General features: G+C 38.5%; 1 protein-coding gene across 3 annotated transcripts in view; it reads left to right on the forward strand.

Moving 5' to 3' along the window:
• The window catches only part of SHOC2 (SHOC2 leucine rich repeat scaffold protein), a 69,478-nt gene that overhangs the window by 30,223 nt on the left and 23,893 nt on the right, over nucleotides 1-15,362 (forward strand). For all 3 annotated transcript variants that reach the window (XM_080347883.1, XM_080347882.1, XM_080347884.1), the window contains exon 3: nucleotides 13,524-13,661. In XM_080347883.1, the coding sequence (XP_080204009.1) occupies nucleotides 13,524-13,661 (138 nt within the window). The remainder of the gene's footprint in view (nucleotides 1-13,523; nucleotides 13,662-15,362) is intronic.

Raw genomic sequence — 15,362 nt, forward strand, 5'->3', positions numbered from 1 at the left:
TATATAAGATAACATGCCCTTGATGGCAGGAGCTCCTGGGCACGTCTGAAGCTGCTGATCACATTGCCTGCGCTGCCTGGCACAGCTTCTGTATCTGATAACAGCAGCGAAGAGACATGGAGAGGCCGTCAGTTGTTGGTCTGAGTCTTGGGCTCCATGTAGCTGCAATCAGAATGGTTTCTACTAGAATCCACAGAAACACTTTCCTGCTAGGCAAAAATGAAATGGTTAATGTGGTATGTTTTCTGATCAACATGATTTTTGAGTTGGCACTGACATCTGAGCAATCGGGGGATTTCCCTGGGGAGAGCTAAGGAATTATAGTTTTGACCTATTTTGCCACTTCAGTTTTAAGTCCAACAGCTTCCTTGAATCTTGTCCTAATCAGAGGGTCATACTGGAAACCATGTGGCTGATGTTTGCAAAAAAACCCAAAAAACAAACCCAAACCGTACTGTGTATTTCTATATACAATGAAGAAATTGTGACCGATGTAACTGGTTGAACTGTGTTACACAATTGTCAGTACTTTACCTGGGTCTGTTTGTGTCTCAGTTATCGAATGTAATCTAGCAAAGAGTCAGCTGCTGAGCTTCAGCTGGGGATAATACTGCATACATTTAAATTAACACTAGTGTGTGAAGAAAAACTTTTGTGAGATGTTGCATTCCAGTGCTTGGTGTTGCCCCGCTAAACTTCTTGTAGGTGTGTTTGATACTGCAGACATTATTGTTGCTGCTGGAACCTCTTTGTTTCTTAACTATTTTGTTTGTTGAATTTTTATGGTTAAGTTTACATTAAAGTATATAATTTCTGTATGTTTGCTCACAATAGTCTTGAAAGAGATCATGTGTAACAGTTCTGTGGAGAAATTTGGTAGATATATGTATCATGAAGGAATATATGTAACTTGCTTCTTTCTTTTGTGTGTGCGTTGTTTGTTGTGTTGTTTTTTTGTCTTGATATGCATTTAGGCAGTGTTCCCGGTTCTTTATCAAACCCTAGCTTGACAACATTAACTACTTTATGTCTGTCTTTGTATCCAGCAGTTAGTTGTGCCTTTATTTGTACTGTGATGATGCCCGTGTTCCTTGTTGTGGGTCAGCACCTCATTTTGGAAGGCACTTTAGAAGCACAAATGCAAGAGGACTGTCACCTTTATGAAGAATTTTGAAGGGAAATCGCTATGTTCAACAGTGTCTCTTTTTATTTGAAGTAAATTTTCTCTGACTAGGTCCCTTGCAATTTAATCAGTTGAAAAATAAAATAATTAAAGGATTTCGAAGTGTAAGTAACACAAATAATTTTAACTGCCAACACATGCAGAACAGGCATTTGGAAACCTTTTTTTTTCTCAAATAGTAAAAACAGATGAGATAGTTTCACTTTTGTAGTTGTTTTGTACTGACTTTCATGTATCTTTGCTCTAGTACAAAGAGGAAATATTTGAGTTGGAAACACAGCTGAAAAATGAAACCGAGAATTTATTTCTTTTAGATGGAATTTCTCTGTTTCTTTAAACACTTGTTATTTCTCTACATTTTACATGTGCACTTGAAAAAAACCTTGCCTTTTAAGTCCAAATGAGTTTAATCCCTTGTATGTTTATAGTATGGTTGCTACATACTATATACAAGCAAGCACTGTTATATTATCAGCTTGTAAATAACACAGAAGTTTTTGTTGCTGCAAAGCGGGAAATAAAACGAGGCTATTGTTTTTTATAAAGCAATATCATGCGGAACACTTCAAATTATTTTTCTTAAAAATACCCCATTGTTGTAAGGCTTAAGGCTCATGTATCTCATGGCAAGCTAGTGTGCTTGTTCATATTTTTAAAAATTCAAAGCTTATGTAATCTGCTGAGCTCTCCAGCAAGGCAGAGTCTCGCAGCAGATAGCTGTGATGTGCTCGTGTTGCTAATCTGACACACAACTATGCGAAGAATCCTGGGTTTTCTTTACTTTGTCTTTTGGAGGTAGATCTGCTACAAAAGTTTGCCCTGGACAAACAAAACAAAACCAAAAACCCAACAAAAATAACCCCAAACCCCGAGAGTTCAGCTGGAAAGATGCGATGTTGCTACTGTTCCCTCAAAGAGCCAACGTTAAGTGTGATGGCATTAAAGTCTAACCTGGTGCTAGACACTTGTGTTCAGTGGCAGTGAAAGCCATCACAATATATCTGTTCTGTAAAAGGCTTTCCAACTGAAGGACCTTGCTGCTCTAAAAGAAAGGGTCACCTCATTTGTAAGCAATCATCCCATGTAATTTTCTAGGATTCTTTTGTCTCCAGCCTTAGAAAATGAAGTTTATTTTCCTTCTGCTCTTATGAAAAGAAATCGGAAGTAGGTCCTGGAGTCTAAAGTGCTCTGATATTTGAGACCTTTCTTCCAACACCCAATATATCTATGGCTGGTTGATTTTTGTGCTAGTGACGTTTCATTGATTGTAGACACAGCAGTTTGCCTCCGTTGCTTCCATTTGCTCTCCCATTGTATGTGCAGGCAGCAGTCAGGTCTTCTCCCGGGCATTACTCACACCACAGCTTTTAGTCCTGCATAAAATCTCCATTCCTTCTGTCACCCAGCTATCCTTTTTCTGTGTTGTCTTATGTTTTGAATGCTGAGTGTGCTTGGTTAGTTGGAATATGCCATTCCAGATGAGAGTCTCCCTCTCTGTGCTGGAGATAACTCTGTCCGTGCATCTGGATGCTGTTGCAGCTGTGTTAGACTGACCACACACACGCTCTTGTGACCACCCAGGACACATGCACTCTTTGCTGCCTCTGTCCTCCTTCTCTGCCAGAGGTCAACCCTGAGATCATAGTAGCAATGTGCTCTCTTTTTTTACACTACTAAATTTCATACAATTTCCATTATTTTTGTTTACCTATTTATTATTATTTTCATAAGAGTCTTTGAGAGAGAACCTCCATCCAAGCTGGTGTGTTATTTTCAGTCCTGTTACATCCATAGCAACTTGTAGTCAGTTCCTCGAGTATCTTGACATCTTCTACTAGTCACCTGAGTCTCCTAGTTATTTTCTGCACACTACATCACACATCTTTGTGAAGTCTAGGATCACTAGACTGAATAAAATAGATCTTCTATATCTTTGTACAAAACTGTTAACTCTTTATGCCAAACTGATTTGATATCTTACTGATATTTTTTCAAATAACTTTTTATTTGCCTCTCTTTTAATGACTTTTGTTAATGTTTCATGCAGATTCTGTTGGTCTGCGTTGTGTTTTGATGACTCTGAGGTCATCAGAGTCTCCCCTTGTTATTTCTCCTATCTTAAATTTTGAATTGATAGTTTCCAATCCTACGGTAGTGTTCCTTGTTTGATAGATAACATATAGAAACTATACTCCTGATAATGATTTCAAAATAAGTTTCTAGAAAAGCTTATGTAGGACATCTACTGCTTCCTGTGCAAGAGTACAGTAATAATACTTGTAAGAAAAAGATTTCTTTTAGGAAAGTCAGAAACTAACTCAAAAATGTTTCTTAAAAGCCTGAGTGAAGGTAGAACATTTAACAAAACACATGGTTGATCAAATTTAAGTGGCTCTGAAAACTTCTTTAAAACAACTGATCGGTTACGGTGTGTCTTGTCTTGAGGGAAACCTAGAAGTGGTGAACAGTTCTATTTGGGGCTTCAAACTGTCTTGAGTAGTTAAAAACCACGAACTTAAATGAGGTGAATACACTGGGGGAAAAGCTGCTTTGCATCTAAACCAAATATTTTAGTGAGAAAGACGAAGTGTTACTATCTATAGTTAGTAAACAGATGTGTGTGTTTCTGGTATGTCCTTTTGTTTTTCCCCAGAATGCAGTAGCTCTCGTTCCCTTGCATGCAGCTGCTTTGCTGTAGGTACGATGACGGCAACAAGTTTTCCTGTCTTTTCAATATTCAGAAGGCTTCTTAATTTTAAATAGTGTTTTACTCAACTGAACACAGTAAACCAAAAAATGGAGAAAATATTATCTGTGCTTTGGAAGAACATGGTATTTTAGTAACTTGGCAAATTCAGGCTCTAGTCATCTAGCAAGTCATAGAACAGTTTGGGTTGGAAGGGACCTTTAAAGCTCATCTACTCCAACCCCCTGCAATGAACAAGGGCATCTACAACTAGATCAGGTTGCTCAGAGCCCCACTGATCATTTATTGGTCTTCTCTTAACACTTTTCCAGCAACATATATATTGCTTCTATATTTTTAATGCAATTGAAATGATTTTGATAGGCAGTATAGTAAGCTGAGGTCTTGACAAACATTGTTGCATTTTCAAATATACCTAGACTTGTTTGAATAAGATCTAAAAATACTTAAGTCTATTTAACCTAAAACATATTCCAAGGTTTTTTTAATACCTTTTTTTTTCTCTCCTTATGTTTAGCTAAAAGCTCTGTTCACAAGTAGCTGAGTTATGGGGAGTTCTTGTGAAATGGCTGTGTTGATGCGTGGCAGCTTCAGGATGCTGAAAGGGGCAGTATCCGATCCCTTCCTCACAGCTTCCGAGCTGCTCTGTCCTTCTGCCTCCGCCTGAGCCCATCGATCTCTCTGAACTAACAGAGAGACGTTAATGGTTTTGCTGCTTTCGTTGTCTGTTGAAATCGGTGAAGTTTCAGATCAGAGTGGGGCTGGTGTGGGAGGCCATGGGCTGGTGATGAGGAGCACTGAGCCCTCACAGCAGCTCCATCGCTGGAGCTTCCTGGTGAAACCTCGCAGGTAGGATTGCTCATGTGATGTAGAAGCATGTGAAGTGCTCTCCAAGTGGTTTGAAGAAGGATGGGTTACTGTCTGCAGAAAGACATTGAAAATGCATCAGATTATATTTTCAGAATCTCTTTTTTTTTCTCCTTCCCCCCCTGCTTGTTGCACAAAACCATGTACAGCTTATTAGAGTCCTGGTAGCATCAGCTCAGCCCCACCTTCCTGAAGCATTTTTTTATTATGTTTTTTATGTATAGTTGTAAGAATTAACTGATGCAAGTTTCTTGATGGCACAGCTACCCTGTGTTGCTCTTTGTGAACCTTCAGTTTCTTATAAATTGCATCCTACCTAACAATGGTGATAAATTTTCTGAGTGCATCTTGCCCGTTATCCTGCTTCTGATAGTAGCCCTAAACAAATGTCTGCATAAAAACAGGGTAAGTATATGTATGAGGCTTAACCTGACTTCTTTCCCAGATCCAGCTATTTTTGTATCATGGATTTCCTGAGTCTGGTGCAGCTTGTCTCTACTAATTCTCAGTAGACTTATCTTCTAAGAGCTTGACCATTTTTTTCCTTTAAACTCCTATAAATGCTTTGCATCCTTAGCAAGGACCACAGGTTTGCTTTGAACATTGTTCTTGACAGATCAACTCCAGTTCTCACATACAGAGTTGGTCAGCAGTCATCCTTATCTCCGTGCCATTCACGATTCATATGTTGTCCCTCCAGATTTTGCTTCTGAATGCTAATGGATTGTATGAAGTCCATCACTTCATATGTGAAGCTAGATATGGGCCCCTGGTCCTCATATCTCTTTACATTTTATATGCCTAATTTTATCTGATGTTTTGTTGCCCAGGTATTTAATCTTGTGAAGTTTTTCTGCAGTATCTCACTCTGCCTTTGTCCTTACTGTCATAGATAATTTGGTATCAATTAGCAGACTTCTATTGCTGAGCCCTAAACTAAAAGGTCACTGTTACATGGATGTTGAACTATATATATATATACACACACACATATGTGTGTGTGTGTGTGTGTATATATATGTATACATACATATATATACACACACACACACATATCGAGTGCAAAAGCAGAACTTACCTGTTCACTTGGCTGTTGTGTATCTGGTGGCATCCATGCAATAAAACCTTAATGGAAAGGTTTCCACGTGGAAGATTTTCCGAAAAACAGTCTGCAGGGATAATTGTGGAAATGAGTTCGCAAGGTGGATTCCAGCTTCATCACCATATCTGGTAAATTGTCCATTCCACTGAGATCAAAAAGTCGAAGATTAGAATGGAAGAATGCAAATGCTTTGGTGAGTCAGACAGCACGAGAAGGATGAAAAGCAGAGGAACTGTCTTGGGATGAGGCCAAGCAAATGCTTCAGTTTGCAGGCTGTTACTTAAGCAAGCCGTTTGCATTTATTGTGTTGAGAGTTTTATTGTATTCCTGCATGGTGTGTTGAAGGGATCATTTTGTACGATCAGGCTGATAATATATTATTTGCAAAGACAAGCTTGCATCTTATACCAGTTTGGGATATTTTTTTATCTTCTTAGAACACACAGCTCAAATAGAAATAATATAGTCAACACAGTTGAAATTACATTTGCATAGTTTCTGCAAGTTTCTTAAGACTCCAAATATTGTGTTTTCTGTCTGTGAATGCAACTCTTATTCTAAGGAGAATCTGGTCAGGGCTGTTCTGCAAGGGAAATATTTTTAGATTGTAATTCAAGGAATCTGCCTACACCAGACTTGGAATGTCTCTGAGACTTTCTTCTGTTCTTCCCTTCCCCCGTCTACCCAATATTTAGATCATTTGTGGTTTCTTCACTACTTTGAAACTATTTTTTATAACACTTGCACCTGTTTGGTTTTCAGTAGCATAGACAGCCACCCAGATGTGTGCAGCTGCATTAGTTCATGTCTACTCACTCCATACTAAATATAGTGTCTCCTTATTAAATGACTTGTTAGTCGCAAAACTTTTCAGTGATGCTCTGAATTTAATTTCCCCCTTTTTTTTAGGAGACCCAACAATATAGGGAAATATTTCTTTACATTATTTGTATCTCAGAACACCTTCTTCCTTTTCAGCAATTTGAAGGAAACCAAGTTGTGTTTCTTGGCTTAGCTGGCATGTTGATTTCTGCAAACACAGTGGTTTGAGATTATTTTTGTATTTTAATGTGATAATATCATGAAGTGGTGAACAGAAGTGGAATGAATATAGGTGTTGATACAGAGCAAAATGACTGCTTATTTCATCCAGTTCTTGAGCTGCAGGAAGGGAGAAGAACTTGATTTTGGCCAGCTTCAGATTTGGTGTCAGGGTCCTGATTCCTGTGAAAACCCTTGTGGGGATGCAATCCCATCTTGTCAGCTTCCTTCTTGTGAAATTCCTTCTGATTACATTTTCTTCAGACAGGCTTTAAGATAATGATTAAGTAGTCCTGCCTTTTTGATCTACTTGCAGAGCTTATTGGGATGATGCCCCAAGTGTAATTCCAGTAAATACTGGCAGCTTACTAGAAGTCCTACTCTCTTTTTTTAAAAATATATCAATGGTGCAATTATTTTAACTGTTTTTATACTTTCCTAAGTGCTGAACAGAGGAAAATAATCTCTTCCCTCAGGCTGCCCTTGCTCACACAGCCCAGGACCTGGTTACCATTTATTATTTGTGAGTGAACACTCTTGTTCCACACTGAGAATAGACAGGAGCCAAGATGTGACCGAGGTTCAGCCTCAGCAGGACCCCCTGGTCCATCCCTGCCGAGTTGTGTCCTCACCGGCTGTCATGAGGCGCACCATCTGCTTCACAAGCTTATTCCGTTCTGGGTGCAAGACACTGCCTATTTCTTGGCTCTTCATGAGGTTCCTCTTGGTTTATTCTACTGCCCTTCTCAAATCCTGCCTTGAGCCCTTGCTGATACTGTTTCTTTTGCAACTTTCATGTGTTTGAAATGTTGTTTGAACATGTTTTAATTTTATTTATATTTGTTACTTTCACTTATAAACAATAAATAAAGACTGTTTTGCTGTTGTGTCTTGCTGACGCTTGTTTAAGACCAGGGTTTGACTCTTTCCAGTTGAGCTTAGCTTCTGTGTTTGAGAGGTTTGATAACTAGATCCTGTTTGTGCATTCTGCAAATACTAAACATTTTACTATGCTTATCACTTACCTATATAAATATTTTAACTTTGGTACATAAGTCACTTGTAACCATATTAAAATCACATGCTTTCTACTCGGTCATACTTCTATGTAAGTTATAGTTGTGCAGTAGTAATTCAAAATAGCTCTGACTGCTTAACTGTTCTTTTGGGCAACTGATAATGCACAGCAAAAAGATTCAGGTTGTCTGTTACAGTGATGTACTCAAATCTCATACAGAGGGAGAAGATTCTGAAACTGTAAAATTGTTGTGTTTTGGTTTGTTTTTCTAAAATCAAGACACTTATACTAAAGAATTTTATAGACAGAGTATTTTTTTTTCCAGCAGAGAACCTGGTAAGAGATTGATAACTACTGAAGTTATGGGAACGGTTTATAACTCTATAACTCGTCCCCACCATTGCTGATTTCAGATCATTATTCTTTACAAATGAGCTCACAACCAGTGTTCGGACACACCAGCCTCAAGTCCCACCAGTATTTGCATTCTTCTCTTCCTTGTCCTTTCCATGAGTCTTGATCCTCTTGCCGTGTCATCTGGCCTAGGATTTATCATGTTGTGAAGGATTTCGTAATTTTCAATCTGTTTAAGCATGGGCAGGGACGGAGTTAATCCAGTAGAAAACAGACTATATTTCAAATTGCGTTTTGCCATCCAGGAGTGTTGCCTAATGTGAGAATTAGTGGTAGCAGACACTGAAGCGTCTTTGCTATTGACCTAAACTCTTTCCATATACGACTGTTAATTTGTGTGCACTTTAATATATATATATTTTTTTTAATGAAGCCGTATTTTGTTTTTTAAGTGGCCAAGAAGAATTTTCGGAGTTACGTAAGTCAGGGCATGTAACTTGGGCCTCTTGCCATAACAGGCTTTCAAGGTTGGCCATGTGCTGAGACTATAATTCTGCCTCATTATGCAGAAAACATTAGTCATTTTGTAATGTTGTTTTTTTTCCAGCAGGTATATTTAGCTTTGTCATGCTATAACATTTAGTCTCTGTGCATATGAGAACAACAGTGAGGTGATTGCTCACCGCACCTTTTTAAGGATTGTTGAGAAGTATACTTAGCTGTATTTTTAACAGTGTTTTTAACTGGAACGTGGTTGGGAGTCTTCACAGACTATTTAGCTGAAAAATGCAAGTGAGTAGTCTGAAATTTTTATCTTGTAGGACCTTTTAAAATATACGTTTTTAAAAACTACATAATACGATGTAACTAACCATTTTGTGAAGGTTATTTATAGAGAAACCACTTTACGTATTTCATATGGGCATTACTTCTACTACAAAATATTTTATTGTCAAGCCAGCTAGTACACACAATTTCTATCTGCTTTCTTGGCAGACTTTGTGCAATATAGTATTTAAACATAAAAAGGGTGAAAAAAGAAAGAGTGGGAAGGCAAAACTCAACCCCAAACCCCAGCACCTTCCTACTTTATTTTCTAATTCTCCTGAGGATGCTTGTCCCTTCAATGCAGCTGCACGTAGTCCAAACTGAATCCTTTATTCATTACTGTGAGCTTAAGATTTGCCTATTTTGGACATTACTTGTGGTGAAAAGAGTTAGTTCATTTTACCTGTCACTTGTATTTCCCTCAAGCAGTGCTTGCCTCACTCCAGTGATTTCAGGTGTTTGAACAGTCCTCTGAAGTGATGCTGGAGTTGTCCGTGTAGTAAATGGGAATGGATTTTTCTTTAGTAAACTGCTTTCTGGGTAAGGCTGATTTTGAGCTGCAGCACATTTCTAGCTGGCATATTTCTGTTTAAATTAATTAAGATACAAATGTGTTTCAGCAACGTTTATATAGTACCCCAGAAAAGAGCAAATGTTGATTCTTTTAATATGAATAGGGTCATGAGCTCCACACTCCTTAGCTGTTTTTCTTTTAATACCTGAGCAAATCTTTAATTTAGGAAAACTTTATTTTTTATTTTTGAGATAAATTACCCTGGCCAAGAAAAAAAAGCCAGATTTCAGTTGTATCTTGGTGAAACTTATTTTCACTTTTGTTTTTGGAGAAGCATTTCCTTCAGTACAGTTGCCGCTGTTCAGACAATAAGAAGGACACTTTCCATCACTGAAACAAGCTGGCTTTACATCTGCTCCTAGGAACAGCATTGTGCAGATGGCCTCAAGTTTGGCCTCTTTGTTCTTGCAGATCATTATTTGTTGTATTGATTGTTTGTGCCATGTGTTCCTTTTTGAAATAGCTGCTGTTGTGCAGCGGTGCCATGCACAGTGTCTCCATTCAGGGGGTAAATCACAGCAGTCTGTCAGCTGGGGAAAGAGCTGCCCCTGTTCTGTAGCTACTGGCTTGGAGGCAGAGTGCCAGAGTGGTTCTGGTCTCATGTACTGGGATGTTTCAGCATGCTGTGTGTCCAGAGTGGTTCTGGTCTCATGTACTGGGATGTTTCAGCATGCTGTGTGTCCAGAGTGGTTCTAGTCTCATGTACTGGGAAGTTTTAGCATGTTCTTTGTGTCCAGAGTGGTTCTGGTCCCATGTACTGGGATGTTTCAGCATGCTCTCCATGTCCAGAGTGGTTCTGGTCTCGTGAACTGGGATGTTTCCGAAGTGTTGGTCACATTAACTGCAGTGTTGCTGGTGCTCAGACCTCCATGCTCACAGAACAGAGCCTCTCACCTGGGAGAACAGTGAGAGTTGGAAGGAGAAGACAGAACAAATGGTGCTGATTGGGCACAAGGTGTGACCAGCACTGGTTTGTGAAGGACTGGACCCTTTGATTTCCTTATCCCTCTGTTTTCCCACACTTGTTCCCAAACCACATTGATGCCTCCCTTTCCCCTTCGCTAAAGATCCCGTAGCAACTCTTGCCATCCCAGGTTGCTCTTCCTTGCACCCCACAGGAGGTGTTCAACCCCCACATGCAGGAACAGCCTGCAAGGTGCCCTGGGGAGCATTTCCATGTACTCACTGTGACGGGTCTCAACGCTGGCTATGGGGCTGATGGCACTCCTGGGACAGCCAGTGTTGAGTTCTCCCACCCACTCCCTGTGCCTTTGCATGTGGAGATGAACCTCCACCACATCACCTAAACATTTTTCACCTTGTTAAGCATATTGGATGTAAGAATTTTTTTCATACGTCATGGAGAATGACAGGAGAAATGTACCTTGAGTGCATTTTGTTGACTCACACACTGTGTTGTGTCTCAGCAATCCAAGTTAAGGTATTGGAAGAATTTTAATGTCAACAGCACTTCACCTCCTCTCTGCTTCTGCCCTTAGGGGAGAAAAATAACATTTTGGTAAGAAGCTGTCAAACCATAAGAATCACTATGTCCAAGAGCAAGATTCTTTACTAAGCAATGTGAACTAAAAGCTGAATATCATAATATCTATTGAAATTGCTTTCCTTAAGGCACTGTACTTCATGATAGGGCTTTAACTTGATTTCTGCTCTAAAGTCTAAAATTGTTGGGCAATCCTCAATCTATTTTAACGTTCAATTTTTTTATTAAATGTTTTTAAAAGAATGCCTGCATCTTTAATATAACAAAATTAAGTATGACTATCCAAATCAAACCAGTGTGAGCTTGCCCTTAATTGGCTAAATGAGCATGGGCATCTCTTTTCTCTTTTTCTCTCCCCAGAATTAGCTAGGGAGGTGTTTGTTTCAAACACGTAACTTGCCGTTGTCAAAGTTTTCAGCAGGTGCAAGATGAAGTGCAGCAAATGTTGCTGCAAAAACCCGAGTCTTTCTTCGACTTCAGCAGATGTAGAGTGGGAAGAGTCAAGTAAATGAGAAATCAGTGTGATGAAATGAAATTTATGCCACATTTCAAATTTGACATCATTGGTTTAGGTCTGAAGGGAAAACAAATCAAAACAGTAATCGTGGAGTGAAAACTACTGCCCCAAAGTGTGCGAAGGTTCTTGAGTTATCTTAGTAAAGATTTACGAGGTTCTTTTTGGTTGGTTTGTTTAAAGGGAGGGATTTTGAGTTTTTTCTCAAGCTTTTCTGCCTCCTGTTGCCTTCTATGCATTGCCCACTTGCTTCCACAAATAATAAAAAGACACTCCTGCTACAGAACATTAACTCTTGCTCAAATTTTTCTTAAATTTGCTTTCTTCTGCTTATTAATGGCATTGAAACCCATGGCTTGTGCAGTGCGGGATGCAGCAGGTTTGACTATTGACTCTGGCTGCCTGCAGTACACTTGGTCACTGACTTGTGAGAGGGGGCGCACAGAGGGATGGAGGAGCTGCTTAAGCACCACCTTTACATCTCCATCTGCCTGGTTTCTAGAAAAACATGGCAATTTCGGTTAATAAATCCAGGAAATTAGATCAGTTATATGTTAACAACCTAAGAAAAAATGGAATAATGAAGCTGTTGGGGTTGCCTTTTTTTGCTAGCCTTTCACAACTGTTTTGTGATATGTACTAAGTATTGTACATGACACCTGCAACTCAATGCAGTGTCTGAATTCATAAATATTTTATGATTTATTAAATCACCATTTGTGATTGCCTGCTGATCTAATGGGTAGATACTCCACATGCCAGAACTTGCCCAAGCCGGTCCTGCAGCCTGCGGGAAAATCCTTAAAGGATTATGTCAAAGATACAACACTGAAGCTTAAAAATAGATATTTGGTCCTCCAAAGGAATTTGCTGCTCTTCCAGCTTTGTTACTGAGCCATGCTCTTCTACACAAATACAGTGACCTCATCTTTACTGGATAGAGTTGAAGCTGTTCAAATAATTTGCATTAATTTCACCTTCATCAGATGCAAATATATGTGAGTGCTTATGCCCCTGTATTCATGCATGCACGCTTTTATTTTTTTAAACAAGCCCATCAAGCTGTTGCTCAGAATACAGTATGTTTACCATTTAAATACATGAAACTACTGTACATAGAGAGATGTGCCTAGCTGTACTTTTAAATTAGTGTGCAAATGTCAGGAATGAAGCAGTTCAACATAAAGTAGCTCTAAACTCTAAGCATATCCAATCTTTTTTAAGGCTTAACAGATAAGCCTTTTATTTAAAACTTATTTGCTGTAGCTTTGCTTGCATATATAAAATATAATAATCTGTGTGAATAGGTTTACAATTTACTTACCGTAAGTTGCCTTTTTTGCAATGACTAAAAACAACACTCTGGGTGAATTACCTGGATTGTCAGCCAAATCATTCTGATGCCTCTTAATTGTTGATTTTGTGCCTGAAAGTAGTTTGTGCTATAAAAGCAGATCTCAGTTTCTCAAAAGTGAATACAATCCACTCACTCTGTGATGTTTTAAACTTCTGGTCAGCCTGAAACAAGTGTGAGGTACAGGTTTGGTATCGTGTTTCACAGCTTGAACTGTCAGAAGCAAATAAAAGTTTCTTCAGAGAGTCTATAAAAGCTTTACCTGAGTTTTTAAAAATTGTTGATTGGGTTTTAGATTTGCCTGATGAAATTATGATCCTGTAATGCCTTATTTTATATGTATAAGCTTATGGTAGCACTAGCTTTTTCTCAGATTATCCAAAAATCTGTCTGATTCTGTTAATCTCGGTGTGGAAGTAATTGTCTAGAGCTGTACATGAAAGAACTTGATGTTTTGGTTTTCTTGTGTGCTTTTAGGTGAGTTGTGTAACCTCATAACGCTGGATGTAGCGCACAATCAGCTTGAACATCTTCCAGAAGAGATTGGAAGCTGCATGCAGATCACCAACCTTGACTTGCAGCACAATGAGCTCTTGGACCTGCCAGAAACCATAGGTACGTGAAGAGGCTGGAGAAGAGAGAATAAATCGCTTTTTCCAAATGTTCAGTAAGATGAACAAATTTAAGAATGAGGTTTCAGTTGGTGGCTGTAGAATGACTGGTGTTCAACTCAAGGCAGCTTCACACTTGAGATCAAACGCAAGGTGTGCGTGTTACCTTAAAGGCTGTTTAGAGCTTTCTGAATTACGTAATTAAATTTAGCTGTGCTGCAGTCTCTAATAATGAGACTTAAAAGGAAAAAAATTCATCACTTCTACCTCTGATTTCAGATTCTGTGCTTATGAGTAAATATCTGTAGTTTGTCCGTTCTGTGATGAAACTGAGCATAGAAATGAATAAAAGGCTAAAAGACTCATAGTTTTGATATGTCGTACTTTGGCAGAGAGCTTTAACTAACATCTTTGGCTAAAGAAAAATAGAACTAAAAAGGTAAATATTTTAAATTAATTGTATATATTTCATGCTCTTTGGTAGAGTGACTGAAAAAGTCACTGAAAAAGTGACTGAAAAAGACCACAAAGTTGTCATACACTAATGCAATAGAATACAGGGGGTTTGCAACTTAGATTGGGAGTAATAGACTGAAATAAACATTATCTTGGGCGATTTCAGGATCTCATATAGGATGAAACAACAAAATATGACTTTCCCTGTTTAATTAAATCAGTTTTAAAGAGATACGATGAAAGATGCATGCTGTGGTTTTTAAAAAGACAAAAAACAGAGGCCATCATGATTTTAAGCTCGTATTTGTCACAAGAATGTACTCCGAAGAATGAACATTATCACTTGGACAATATTTAATATGGAACATTTCATTAATGTTCTTTAATGCTAGGAAAACGAATGATCAGAAGAGTGAGGAACCTCTTAACACTCCAGCTTTTCTTCTAGCAATAGATTGTTGAGTGTGGGGTTACTGTGGCGTTTTGTTTAGAACGTTTGACTGGAACAGAGTTTACATTGATGAGGTATCCACTGGAGCTAAATTTCCTTCCTGGGCTGATGATATTTTTAAACTCTGGAGATCCCGCTCCATCTGGAATTTGCATCTAACTTATACAATTCATAAGCTCAGCCTTTATTTTTGTAGCTATTTTGTAAATCTTCTTGAAGGTTGTTTTACGTAAAACTTATATATAGTGTACATATCATATTTAAGAAGTGAATTCTCCAGATAAACTGTTAATTATGGGAAAAATTCTCTAAGCAAGTGTGAGATTTCAATTTTCAGGGCTTATAGACTACTATTGTTGATTCTTGTGCAGAACAGTAGCGTGATTTACTGTGTTGTTTAGCAACTGGCAGTTACAGAGCTTCTCAGAGGACCACAAAAATCACTTTTAATATGATGCAAGGTTGTGCTTACATGGAAAGGCCTTTGGGTAGGAGAGGCGCAAAGTTACTTAGGCAGTTAGGTCATATGTTATAGGAAATTGCTGACTAGGCAATCAGGATTGTTTGGACTCACCTATTTCTTCAGAAAGTTATTGTAAGGTTAGGTGGTTTGTATTGAGTCAGGCTCATATCTGGTTGGACGGGATTTCTGCCTGTTTTCTTTGTTTTGTTTTTCCATAGCACTGTCTTCATAGTTTTTTGAAGTTAGATATTTTTAAATGTATATAGCTGTCTCTTTATGTGCTTATCTGAACTGAATATCAATGCTATATAGCTCAAAAAACCCACCAAAGACAT

The sequence above is a fragment of the Nesoenas mayeri genome, assembly GCF_963082525.1.
Source record: "Nesoenas mayeri genome assembly, chromosome: 7".
Classification (NCBI taxonomy): domain Eukaryota; kingdom Metazoa; phylum Chordata; class Aves; order Columbiformes; family Columbidae; genus Nesoenas; species Nesoenas mayeri.